The 14,785-nt window shown below is 39.2% G+C and overlaps 2 protein-coding genes and 1 pseudogene across 2 annotated transcripts in view; all 3 read left to right on the forward strand.

Moving 5' to 3' along the window:
- The window catches only part of Med27 (mediator complex subunit 27), a 419,500-nt gene that overhangs the window by 26,422 nt on the left and 378,293 nt on the right, over positions 1-14,785 (forward strand). The gene's annotated exons all lie outside the window — the stretch shown is intronic.
- On the forward strand, positions 9,779-10,989 carry LOC143431163 (uncharacterized). Its single transcript, XM_076907720.1, has 4 exons — positions 9,779-10,102; positions 10,193-10,232; positions 10,816-10,887; positions 10,961-10,989. The coding sequence occupies exons 1-4, from the start codon at positions 9,779-9,781 to the stop codon at positions 10,987-10,989; spliced, it is 465 nt and encodes a 154-aa protein (XP_076763835.1).
- Positions 11,846-13,204, forward strand: LOC143431164 (histone-lysine N-methyltransferase SETMAR pseudogene; annotated as a pseudogene).

Consider the following 14,785-nt stretch of genomic DNA (forward strand, 5'->3'; position numbering starts at 1 on the left):
GTTAAAAGATGCGGGATATTCTGCGTGTGTCGCAAGAAGGAAACCATACATATCCAAGAAGAATCGGAAGATGAGAAAAGAATTTGCAAAAGAATTTATAAAAAAGGATCCCACATTCTGGAATAACGTATTATTTTCAGATGAAACTAAATTTAATATATTTAAATCAGATGGCAGAGTATTAGTTTGGAGAAAGCCAAATACGGAAATGGATCCACAACATTTACAAGCCACTGTGAAACATGGAGGAGGTGGAGTCATGGTATGGGGTTCCATTGCAGCGTCTGGGGTTGGCGAATTAGTATTCATAGATGAGATTATGGACAAATATGTATATTTAAATATATTAAAGGAAAATTTATTTAAAAGTGCTAATAAATTAAATCTCCCGCGTGATTTTTATTTTCAACAAGACCATGATCCAAAACATACTGCCTATATTGTACGACAATGGATCGTTTACAATACCGCACATACATTAAATACCCCACCCCAGAGTCCAGACATGAATCCCATCGAACATGTTTGGAATGAATTAGAAAAAAAAATTAGAAAATATAATATAACAAACAAAAACCAATTAAAAGCTATTATTTTACAAGAATGGAACAATATAGAGCCGGATTTTACAAAAAAATTGGTAACTTCAATGCCAAAACGATTGAAGGAAGTTATCATGAGGAATGGAGGGCCAACCAAATATTAATTTTTAATTTCTAAGTACTTTCAATCATTTGTGCCAATACTTTTGTCCATGCTTAAAACGCTCAATAAATATGTTTTTGTTATTATTTCGCATATCACTTTATTTATATTACTGTTTCTGTTAAATAATAATCTAGAATAATAAATAAATAAACGTGTAAACAAATTTTTCCTTTTTAACAATTTGTTTCATAGTTATAAGCATTTTTATCATAACAATCATGCTGTGCCAATACTTTTGTCCAGCACTGTATGTGTTCCTCGTGTAACATTTCTCTGCATGTAGGAAAATGTTTTGAAATTTATCATACAAAAAAGGAATATGGATCCTAATGGTTAAATTTTTTAAGCAAAATGTTAAAGTAATAATTTAAAAATATAAGATGATACAATAAAAATGGTGTAACAGTTGCATTAATGCCTTCTTTAATAATAATTATATTGCAACTATTTATGTTATGAACGATTACATAAATACCACCGTTGGAAAGCAGTAGAACTTAGATAAAGTTCATTTACGCCACTGTATTTTGTACGAATTCCAACAAGGAAGAAATGCTACAGAAGCGTGTAGAAATTTATTGAAAGTCTTTGATGAAGGTACAGTTTCTGATAGAACATGCAGAAGATGGTTCAAAAAATGTCAAGTAGGTGATTTCGACCTTTCTGATAAGCTCTGGGCGACCATCTTTGATCGACAAGATCCTTTTTTGACAACATCGGAGATTGCGGAAAGGTTTGATACAGCTCAACAAACCATTTCGAGCATATTCGGAAACTAGAGTTTGTGTGGAAGTATTCGAGATAAGTGTCACATAAGTTAAGTGAGAAGAATTTGAATGATCGAATCATCATATGCACATCTCTGCTTGCACGGAACAAAATCGAACCCTTCTTGGACCGAATCATAACTGGGGATGAAAAGTGGATTACCTATGAAAAAAAATCATAAGGAAAAGAGCATATTGTGAACCCGGGCATTGTGTGCCCCCTCCACCTCTAAACTGAAGTTGAGCTTGAACAAGAGAATGTTGTGTACATATATGGTGGGACATTCGAAGACCAATACATTTTGAGCTGTTGAAACCAAACGAAAGGCTAAATTCGAAGAGGTACTGGCAGCAATTGGCTAAATTAAAAACAGCACTCCATGTTAAGTCCCAGTGGACTTTATTGTTTGAAATATAGCCACATTTGGCAAACAGATGTCCGTAGCAGGAATAATCTCCAAAAAGCCACTACTTTCGAAGTCGAGGTGATTACTGTTTACTCCACATACCTACTAAAGGTCGTCGTCGTTTCTTTATATCTTTGTGCCGTTTTCCTATAAATCAAGTCGAGGCGCTTTTTGGGTTTATTGCTTGCTACGGTGGCGATTAGGACATGCGGAACTCACGTGTGCGTCACTCGAGGGTAAGACTGGGTACCTGCGGGTGACCGACGGTTTGGGACGGTTACTTTATCAGAATTTGCAGTAACCAATAATAGTCGACAGCCGCTTCCCTCACTAAACTTCGAGAAATGTGTAAGGACGAATCCGCATGTCCTAGCTAAAAAATACACCCATCGGCGAGCCTTTAAATACGCCGGAATAGTTAGAGAGTCCATGAGAATAACAAGTATTTGTCGAGAATCAATGTGTCGTGAGAATCACAAGATTTTGTCGTGAATTTGTCGAGTGTGTAACAAGAATTTGTCGAGACTCAAAAGGAATTTGTCGAGAGTCTCAAAGAAGTACCAACCGTACGATATACATACACAAACCTTGTCGACTAGACTCCCCATCAGTTACCGAAATATAAACTATAAAAAACATAAGTGATTAAGGATCATTTTTCAACAAAGTCTAATCCCTTAATCACACCCACGTTAAACCAAACATCGGGAATTAACACTCCAAGAAGAAAGGCCGACACTGTTCAATAGGAAGGACATGATACTGCTTCATGACAATGCCAGGCCACATGCTGCTTTGGGGACTCGTCAGAAAGTCGCAGAACTAGGCTGGGAAATTCTGTCGCATCCACCATACTTCCTGACCTAGCACCTTCCGATTATCACTTGTTTCTCTCCTTACAAAATTTCTTGCAAGGCAAACAATTCAAAAACGAAGATATCAGACAAGCACAGGTTCAATTTTTGATCTCTAGAGATAAGATATTTTTTAAAAATGGGATATACAAATTGCCATCACGCTGGCAAGAAGTCATAAATAGTGATGGCAGTTATATCATTCAATAAAGTTTATTCAAAGTATGAAAAATTTATTCTTTTGTCTCATTCTAAAAGCGGACAGAACTTTTCGGTAAACCTAATGGTTTTTCGATGGGATCTAAGGTTGTTAAACCTTATATATCTGCTGATTGCACGAAACCTATTGATATATCCAGACTATTTTTTACAAATACACTCCTTGATACAATTTTACAAGAAACAAACAAGTATGCAAACATCAAAATAGAACAGCAGAACTTATCTGATCGATCAAGGTGGAAGTATTGGACCGATATAATAAAAAAAGAGTTAGAAGCTTTTTTGGGCGTAATCTTCAACATGGTGTGGCGACCACCGTAGTCGCCTTTGCACCCCGTGGCGCAGGGCGGAAGAGCACACTTAACCCTCGAAGCGAAGAGACTGGAGACATTAAACATATGTTTGACTCCAAACTTTCTCTTCGTCTTCGAGGGTTGAGGATGATTTCTGCGAACGTGCCCCCTCCTTTTCGGCATCGAAATGAGGGGGTGACAAGCAGATAAAATGTGAGGGAAAGGAGCCCTCAACATCAGTGTGTTTAGAGCGAGCTTGAAGCTACGTACCTAGCGTCTCTAGCGTTGACTTTCAATCTATCTTTGTTGAAATAAATTATTTTGTTATATACTTCCGAGTGTTATTTAACCACACCTACGGGTTTCCCAAAATGGGTACTATATCAGTCCCTAATATGAAATATTATTGGACTAAGGACCATAGGGGGCACATACCATTTTTTAGAAATGTATTTACGCGCGACAGGTTTCTTCAAATATTTTAAATGTTTCACTTAAATGAAAACGTTCCCAGAAGTCAAAATTTAGCGGCGAGAATTTGAAAAGTTAGCAATTTTATCGATTATGTTGATGGTAGATTCCAAGAGCATTTTACACCGGATAGAGAAATATCAATAAATGTATCTGTAGTCAAATTTAGGAGCAAAATTAGTTTTATAACATATAATCCAAAAAAGCCTGTGGCGCCCGTCGCCACTTGACAACGACGAACCCCGACTGAGACCCTTGTCATTTCGTACCTCGAAAAGTCTCGATCGGGGTACTTAGCCCTACGCGCGACACTTAGGGCGCGACTGACAGCATACACAAGCGACGCCCAGCTGGCCATGGGATTTTCCCATAATTATAGAAGAGATGCGATGAAAATTACGTAGGCCAAAAAACCCCCTACCACGCAGGCCGAAAAGAACCCTACGTGGTAGGAATGCAAGCAGAGAGCGACCCAGTCGACGACGACGAAGCGAACCGAAAGCACGAGCTCGAAAGCTAACTGAATAAAGAAAAGACGAACAGCAAACTCTGTGTGGCGATTAGTTGACCACATCCCAACTATCCCACATAATTAGTGACCAGAGTAGTGCGGAACGCGCGTAAAGTCTGGAACATTCCGATTCGCGATTAAAACACGATGTCGCAACCGAGCAACCGCGAAGAGCCGTCGCGAGCCGAACAACTGGTGACTCCGACGTGATTGGATACGCAGCCTACAACACAAGAGGACAAGAAAGCAGCTCATCGAGCATTTGACCTACGACGACAGCCTTGCCAAGAATATCTGGAAGGATGAAACGCTCATCGATGGACTTTGGGTACCCTCTCCTAGGGTGGCCACGCCTCAACGTCGAACCCACGACGATTTCGCAAAAGTCCGGACTTGCATACGACGATCACTGGGACCTCACGACATTACCACAACGCGCGATATACTTCGTCGCTTACACACAGACCATCCTAGGACAACAGAATAAACGACTGCTCAGCGCAGGTTTTTCACAGCGAAGAGCAGCTCAAATGGCACCGCGGTTACTACACGACTCGGTAATCAACAATCACTCGAGGTTCTACACATACCGTCGCACCTGAGAGAACATCTCGAAGAAAGAAGACGCATAGCCAGATATCGTTCATCACTGGCAAGGGGGTGACGTAGCGGCCTTCCGACACTTGCCACCAGAGGGACAGCACCGCCTACAGTTTCCTAAAAGTACCTGATGACCTATCCATTCCAATATATATCAGTTCTGACCTGTCCCTAAGATCCCAGCGTCTAAGGCAGGGCCTTTACTGATGAATCCACTAGCAGGCTCAGGACGAAACGTTGTTCCCCTCTCTTTTCTTTCCTTCTTTCCTCTTCCATTTCTATAGCAAACCGAAGCATCGTCGCTTCAAAGCCCATCAAATGGGGAATTCAGATTTATGTCTTATCAGACGCACATACATATTGGATCATCCGGTAAGTTCTTTTCACGGTTGCCACTCAGGGCCTTATCTCGCTCTGCTTAAGTAAACAAACCTGTAGCTCACTCTACCGTCAATCGCGTGGTCCTTAGTTATCTTCTGATAAGCTTTTACAAGCGAATGTGGGGTTGACATATCTAATACCACATTAAAAAATTGTCGGAATGTGAAAGACTTTTACGCTCTACTGGTCACGGAAGAAATGCTTCAGGAAATAAGCGATCAAACAAATGTATACGCAGTGCAAAAGCAATCAATGAATGCTTCGAGGCGTATAAATAAGTGGGTCCTTATAAATAAAAATGAAATCAAGGGCTTATTTGGGCTTATCATGGGATGGGATTGGTAAAATATCCAGCGATATATTTATACTGGCCCAGGGATCCGCAATATTATCATCCATTCCCACACAAAGTAACGAGCAGGAGTCGATTTGAGATTCTTTTGAGGATGCTTCACTTTTGCAACAACGAAACAGCAAATGTCACCAACCGATTATACAAGATCCAGCCGATATCGACGAATTGAAGGGAAATTGAAGGGAAATTGAAGGGAAGCAGAAGAAACATAAGTATGGGATCAAAATTTTCAAACTCAGCTGTGGTCTCGGCTACACATATAATTTCAGTGTTTACAGTGGCAAAACTTTCGACAAAGTGAACACGACGTCAACCAATATAGTTATGAATTTTTGCAAAGGTTTACTTCATAAAGAACATACCCTCTGTACTGACAATTGGTACACCAGTGTACACCACTTGGCCAAGAAACTGATAGAGAAAGATACTCACTTGATTGGGACACTAAGGAGTAACCGCAAGGATACCCCAAAAGAAGTGGTATTCAAAAAGCTAAAACGGGGGGAATGTGTCGCTAAAGAAAGTAAAGAAGGGATCACAGTTTTGAAGTGGAAAGAGAAGCGTGACGTTCTGTTACTTTCGACCAAACATACACTCCAAATGGAGACCGTTCGAACAAAATCAAAAATTGTTAGTAAGACAGCAGTCGATTGACCTGTCAGAACAAGTTGCTGCATACAGTAATCCATTACGAAAATCGATGAATTGGTATCGAAAATTAGGTTTTGAGTTGTTATTGAACACTGCTGTTGTAAATTCCTCCTTTATATACCAAGAAACAACAGGCCAGAAGATGTCTATCACAATGTACCGCAAAAAATTGGTTGACAGACTTATGCAGGAGAACGAGAAACAAGTGGACACTCGTGTAAATCCTCGGCATCACTTGGAAAAAAAGAAGCCAGTGCGCACAAAACTAGAAGATATTGCACCGAATGCTGTAATCAGAATACACGAATGTTAGGACCAAAGACAGCTAAAAATGTAACGCCAAAAGTAACAACCTTTTGTAACCAATGTACAAAGGAACCTTACCTTTGCATATCTTGTTTTAATGAATTACATTAATGTTTTTAAGTATTCTATTCTATTCCTTGAAGCATTGACCAAACAAAAACCGATATCGCATAATTTAAATGTTCAGTCTCACAAGTACGCAAGGACCGACACACGCGCCGTGATAGAAGAACGAAAAATCTGTCGCCGGTCCATACGGACCCGGCGTGGCACTGAACGTGTTAAAAAGGTTCCTTAACTGTTGATGGACCTTTATACGATGTATCAAATGACACATCACAACAACGATAGGATAATGAAAGAACGATGGTTCCGTGATTTTGTATGAACTCCTACAAAAATGGATGTCACAAATGAACTCAGCTCTAGTGAAAACGAATTTTGTTTTGATACAATTCATAACGAAATCCAATGTATTTATAAAGATATTAGTGAAAAGAAAAGTGACCAAAGCGATGAAGATGATGCTATAGTAGTAGGTGTAAGAAGTAGAAAAATCAGTGTAATAGATAGCGAATCCGAAAGTGATAGTGATGCCCCACAAACCTCCGATAAATCAAAATGGACAGCTTGTGACGAATCAAAGGAAGTATCACCCAGAATAAAATTCGTACCTGGCGAAAAATTTGCAGGACCACAGTTACCCTTCGATGTGAGAGAGCCTTTCCATTTTTTCAAGATGTTCTTTATCGAAGAACTAGACGATCAAATAATAATAGATACAAACAACTATACTGAAGAAAGGTTATAGGGAAAGGCGCTATCGTCAAGGTCGCTCTGGCAAACTTGATACGACGTCACAAAAAAAAGAATTTTGGGCGTGATTGCAGTGATTGTAGATATGGGGATAACACCAATTAGCAATATGAAAAAATATTGGTCAACAGACGCAATAAGCTACATTCCATTTTTTGCAAACACTTTTACAAGAGATCGATTTGCCCAAATTTTTTGGATGTTGCATATAAATACAAATAGTAGGGGAACGAGGTAGTAACACTACAACAAGTTTACAGATCATCACTGGTTATCTTGATTATATAAATTCAAGACTTTGAATTATTTTACACCCAGCGAAGAAATTTGTGTCGATGAATCTGTCGTAAAATTCAAAGGTCGAATTTCACTTACTATTCACTCTACTTAAATTAGAATTTGTGCACTGCAAGGATCAATAAAATTGCAGGTGCGCAACAAAATGCACTACTACAAAAACAAAACGACACATGCGAAAATAATGAATGATTTAAAAACAAGACTGGAAACACTAGAAAACGTAAACGCACTGTAGCGGCTAACAGCAGTAAAAATAAAGTAATATTCGCTGCAGAAATAGCTAGCACGGTTTATGGTATGCAGGATAATTAAGCTACCTTTGAGGAGACGTTTTAATTTTTAATATTTTTAAGAAGCAATAGAAAAATAAACTTTAAACGGGAAATCCCGCTACATTACTGAAAATTAATATTCAACCACAGCTACCCCCGCCAACGACCGTATTGCTCTTCCTAAGCGACAAGAAAGGCGGCACCAACAAACAAGTCAGGTGATTGGCTTTCCAGAAAATATACGGTGGCCAATCATCGAAACAGATGAGTCAAACAAAATATTTATAAGCCGACACAAAAATTCGTCAAAGACAGAGATTCCTAGTTGGAGGTTAGAGTCTGCTATACCAAATAAAAGTATCACGGAACTTGTGACTCATTTATTGCTCGACACCGACACTCTCCCTCCAAAGCACCAACACAACCGACAAAAAACATACAACAGCAGGCAACTAACTGTTCCGTCCCACTCAAAATATGCATTCACTAGCTAATTCGAATAGACCGAATTTCCAGTTTCCAGAACATTTAGACAACGACGTGAGTTTTACTGAGTTTAGAGTTGACGGCAAGATAGAAGAAGTTCTATTGGTGTGCAAGTATTCTGTGTGAAGTGCCTGTGAGGTGCGAGGTCAGTAGAGTTCTGATATAACGATTTATCTGAGCACACATTTTTTCCGGTAATTTTTTCCTGTAAGTAAACAGTTTTTTTCCTTCTAAAAAGGCGGTTAGCATTTTTAATTTTTAATCTTTTGCCATCTAAATATTAGATACAATGAATATAGAATTCAGTGATTGAAGGAGACGAAGACGTACAATACTTTCATCATCATCGGACACGGCATTCGATAGAAATACCATGGAGGATGGAGTTTTGGAGTCTGATGTAGAGGATCAAGATGATGATGCGGAGTGGTGGAAAATAGCAGAAAGACTTGCATCAGAGGAAGAGGATTCGGAAGAAGAAGGGCTATTGATGAAAAAGACGGACTGCGACAATCCTCTTGCGTTATATAAATTATTCTTCACGGACTTGATCTTGGAGATCATCGTTGTATAAAACTGTACAAACTCTGCCACCCGGACGGATATACATATAATACGCATATTTATTCCGAAAAAAACCGAAACAAGAATTGTAAAAACACATTCCCATGATGTAGTCATGAAATTGATTGGAGATGTATTATTCAAGGGCCGAATTTTATTTATCGACAGTTTTTATACAAGCATTTGTAACGGCTAGCAGTAAGGTACAATAGAAGACCTTTCGCTACAAACGGCTAGCACGGTTTAGGGTATGCGCAGCAATTAAGCCATTTTTGAGGAACCGTTTTAAACTTCTAACATTTTCCAGACATGCAGTAATTAACTTTCTCTAACGGCCTCGATGGCACATGCGGAAGCCATAAACCGGGGATTTCCGAAGGGTCCACTGCCCGTGGCCAGGCTACCCTTGGTCACCCGGCGCAGGTATTAGGCCCAGCGGAAATCTCGCTACATAACCAAACATGGTAACATACAAAGTAAGCCCCCACCAGAAACACCACCACTCTTCTGTAAGAAGGCGGTGGCTTAAGATTGGATATTCAGTGATTGGCAAAAGCAGCCAAAACTGAATATCCAATCAACAGGCGCGAGGTATGTAACGCGCCTACGAGGAAAATAGGAAAACTGCAAGACAGCAGTCTCCGCAGAGAATTCCTCGAGAAAACAAGCAATAAAAAAGCTCTTCAAAAGATTCTTGACTTCTACACTTTGTTCGTAACCTCCTGAACACGTATGCATAGTACACATATTCCTTCACATTCCTTTAGCAGAAGATCTTCTCACCAAAAGAACCTAAATTTGCGGTATAGTAAAAATGAATAGAAAATTTCTACCTCCGCAGACAAAACAAAAACAGAAACGGGGCGACATTATCTCTCTTCAAAATCGGAGCGGCGTGAAATTTTTAAAGTGGACAGACGAAAGACCCCTGTGCATGCTAACCATTTCCAAATCTCATAATTGCGCCATTATTCGTGGCAAAGACGATAAATTAAAACCTGATACAGTTTTTTCTTATAACAGTGCGAAAAAGGGAGTTGACATATCCGACCAAATGTGTTCGTATTATAATAATTTACGGAAAACAGTAAAATGGTACCAAAAAGTAGTCGTGGAACTAATATGCAGGACCTCTTTAGTAAATGCGTGGTACATACACAGAAAGTAGGGAACCAAGCGTTATAAAATTTTAAAATTTAGAGAAAAAATTATTGATTATTTATTGAAGAGTGAGAATTCCCCTAGTGATGTATTAATAGTAAGACGGAGTAAACATTTTTTAAGTTCTGTGGCGGCTACGATTCCTGGTATTTTCTAGTCGTAAATTCTCTAAAGAAATAACAATGCGTTCCTACGACACAGCGCAGGTCTGGCCACCGCGGGTTAGCACTTGGCGACCAGGCCCGTGCGTTTCCTAAACCTGATACCCGTCTGGTTTGTGTCCATCATCTGGGCCAAGCAATTGTTTCCCTTAAGATTTCGTCGCGACTGAGCATTGCCAGTCGCGTACGGTAGATCCTTAAACTTGGTTTATTTATGACCAATTTCCGTCCGTTACGTTTCGTGGAAACGTTCACTCTCCTCGTCTGTGCATCCATCCTTTTCATTCTGGGATTTCCCATCCTTTTCTATACGCATTTTTAAGGGACGACATTTTCGTCCTCGCGACAGTTCGATTCGGACAGTTCGGTTAGAACGACGCAAGCACATAGTTCTGTTAGAACAACGCTAGCATATAGTTCGGTTAGAACAGTTCGGCGAGAACACCCTGTTCGTTAGAGCAACCTCCATATTCGTTAAGAATTGTGAGGTCAAGTTGAGTTTCACTAGAGTCGCGTAGCGACGTAAAAGAAATCGTAGCCATAGCACCGCCTCCAACATTAAGAACTATTGTTTTATTGTTGTTCGCCATTGTTGGCTATTGTTGATTGTTGTATATTAAATTGTGGGCAAGAAGGTCGAGTGTGGTTTCTTACTCCCGTTACATTGCCCTCAGTTCACACCAAGGACCCGCGAGAAAGATGAGGAAAAGATGCAAAGAATGTTACAAACGCTTAGCAAACCTAAAAGGTACACAGTACGCCACAAATAAAGCCAAAAAAGTAATGACCTTTTGTAGCAGTAATATAAATATAGACGACTCAAAATACAGTCCAGACTCTCAAAATAACATAAACAAAACAGCAGCAAAACAAACAACCAATTCAATGAAATGGTAAGAAATGTAACAACAACTGTCAAAAATAAATTTATCAATTAAACAAACAACCACACACCACTAACCCAATTTACTAACCACTAACAGCTCACAACCCAACTGAAAGCCCAATCCAAAACTTCACCTAACAACACGAACTCAAAGCACTCCAGAAAACAACAAATAATAAAAAATCTTACAGTTTCGACAATATACTCAACCTAATCCTCAAAAAGCTACCACTAAAATACATGTATCTATACGCAACAATATTTAATAACGCTCTCAACAATGGATACTTCCCAGATAAATGGAAAACAGCTAAAACAATAGCTATAAAAAAAAAGTAAAGACGGAAAACAACCTGACAGCTACAGACCAATCAGCCTGCTACCAAACATAAGCAAACTATTCGAACGAATAATCCTAAAATCATAAAACAAACACACAGACGAAAACCAACTAATATCCACATACCAATTTGGATTCAAACACAAAACATTCACCGTCTACGCAATAAATACTCTAACACCACACATAAACGATACTCTAAGCAAAAATCTATGCGTAGGCGACTGTCTTATAGACTTAGAGATAGCCTTCGACACAATTTGGCTAGACGGACTACTATTCAAACCACACAAACTCAAAGTCCCACACCAACTAACCAAAATCATATAGAACATGACACAGGGTAAAATCTTCATCATATATGACGGAAAACACTCAACACAGAAAATTCAGGATAAAAAACGGACTACAACAAGGAATAGTCACATCTATTCAACATTTATACAGCCGCTTCACTTAAACTATTGGGTTGTTCGGAAAGTATTAGGTTGGTGCGTATGAAATGTCGGATTCTCTTTACATGCGGACGTTTTCCTCCCCGTTTTCGTTATATTTTTGTATTTGGCATAACCTCATTCATACTCGTATTGTCCATTGCCAGAGACTCATTTCAACAAAATAGGTTTTCTCGAAGGTCTTCCCTTTTTTATTTCTTTTGAGTTTATTACCGATATGAATTCTGCCGACATTCGCGTCATTTTCTTATATGAGTACAAACTTGGTAATAGTGCTGCAAAAGCTGCACGCAACATAAACCAAGCGTTTGGGGAGAATACGGTTAACGATCGGAAAGTGCAGCGTTGGTTCGAAAAATTTCGGACTGGCGATTTTTCACTGCAAAATGAGCCGCGCGGAAGACCCAAAACGTCTGTGAAGAATGATGACCTGAAGGCTCTAGTAGAAGCGGATCCAGCCGTATCCACGAGGGAACTTGCTATCAGGATGAAAGTTGACCATACAACGATATTGAGACACCTTTCTGAGATTGGCAAGGTTAAGAAGATGGACAAGTGGGTACCGCACGCACTGACAGAGCGAAATAAGCTGGATCGGTTAAACGTATGCTCATCATTGCTAACCCGATTTCACCGAGAGCCATTTTTTGATCGGATCATTACGTGTGACGAAAAATGGATTCTTTATGACAATAGAAAGAGGTGTGCTCGGTGGCTTGACAAGGATGAGGTTTGTGCCCATACTCCAAGGCCATCGCTTCATCCACGGAAGATTTTGTTCACAGTTTGGTGGAACGCGGCTGGGGTAATCCATTATTCGTTCCTTCGACCTGGGGAGACAATTACGGCCGAAAAGTACTGCCAGTACATTGATGAGATGCACGATAAGTTAAAAATTGTACTCCCATCGCTTGTGAATCGGCATGGCCCGCTACTGCTCCATGACAACGCTCGGCCGCATACATCGCGCAAAACAATTGCGAAACTGAACGAACTGGAATATGAAGTTTTGCAGCATCCACCATATTCACCGGATCTCTCGCCGACCGATTTTCATTTTTTCAAGCATTTAGAGCTGTTTTTAAGGGGCGAACACTATGAAAATGAAGACAGTCTAAAAAACTCGATATCAGAGTTTATTAATTCTAAAGACCAAAATTTTTTTAAAAAAGGCATCTACGCTTTAAAATCTCGTTGGGAGAAGTGTATTGAAGCGAATGGAGCATACTTTGATTGAATAAACAGCTTTTGAAGAAAGATATACAGTTTTATACAATCACTTAAGAATCCGACATTTCATACGCACCAACCTAATAAAAAGAAGCCGTGAGTTCAGTATCCCGCGACCCGAATTTGCGCATTCAGCTAGACGTAGTCGAAAGAAGGAGCATTTCGAAGTTTCGAGAGTTATTCTGCCCCGGATTTCCCCGGGCTGCGTAGTCCATTAGTTTTACTACTTCTTGAGTAGCTGGCGCCCAAAAAGTCCCAGCCTCGCAGCTTCGAAATATCCACTGGTTAGGCAATTAACTTGTTCTTTTACTTGGCGTTGGCGAATCCGTGGAAAGTGTAATCACGCGGATATTTTGTACACCTACCTAACCCCGGATTAAAATTGTTATATACCCCCTTATTATTGGTATAATTACCCCCTTTTTTGCGAATTGTAAACGGGAACACCGTCACAAATTACCCCTTCTTGCGAATTGTAACGAGAAAACCGTCACAATATATTATATAACTATATTATCCCTCAAATTACGAACAGCTCCACAGATCATTTTATTGTATCATATAAGTCACTCATCATATCCGCAAAAATCGCCTCGACCTGCTACCTCACCCGACTGAAAAAATTGTAATATCCCAAATTCCTTCCAGAAACTTTCATAGAGTGAGTCATGACCAAATCATCATTCAGTTTGCACACGACTTTGGACTAATGAATAATCATAAGATAACAGAAACATATGGACCGTTTATTTTGAAAGTGGTGCAAGTCCATTTTCCTTTGTTTTGAGAAAATTGACTGTTAGCAAATCTGACAATTAACACGTTGACTGTCAGATGCATTTTCGATGGATTACTCAAGGCGCCGACGTGAACTTTTCATTATGCGATGCATATTATGCTGAAATATTATTGACAACAGATAAAATGAGTTATAAAATCATGTTTGTAGTTGTTTTCGTGGTGGGGGTCACCGGTGACCCCACGGCGCGGTAAGCAATTCTTACGATTGTCCTTTTTTTCGAACAATCGTGCTTCGATTGCTAAGTGATTACTTTCATTCTTTAGTCTTATTCAGTATGTTCTACGAGCAAGTAAGTGTGTTTGTTATATTGTAGTTTTTCAATCTGCATACGTTTTTGCATTTTATATCATTCAATATTCTTTGCATTTTATATCATTCAATTTTTTTATTAGCCCATAAAAATATGGCTTCGAATGAAGATTATTCATCAAGTACATCATCTGACAGTGCGTTGATTCACTTTTTCTTTGCCTTCAGCGTTTCAATCTGACCCATCGCAATATGCACTGATAAAATGTATATTTTTCATGTACTAGTCAAATTATTTTTGTACAATATATTCTATATTGCATTAATTTCTTCAAACCATTGTAATAACAATGGTATTATTGAAAAATTTATCAGTATCCACATTTACTATAATTAAGTACTTTTATTATTTGTGCATCACCGGTCACCGGTGGTTCCTAAAATATAGGCTAATTATGTGAAGTCTGGTAATGTTTGTACTTGTAAATTTATCGATATGTAATTTGATTATATAAATTTCTTTTAGGCGAATTTAAC

This window comes from Xylocopa sonorina, chromosome 17 (genome assembly GCF_050948175.1).
Source record: "Xylocopa sonorina isolate GNS202 chromosome 17, iyXylSono1_principal, whole genome shotgun sequence".
Lineage (NCBI taxonomy): Eukaryota > Metazoa > Arthropoda > Insecta > Hymenoptera > Apidae > Xylocopa > Xylocopa sonorina.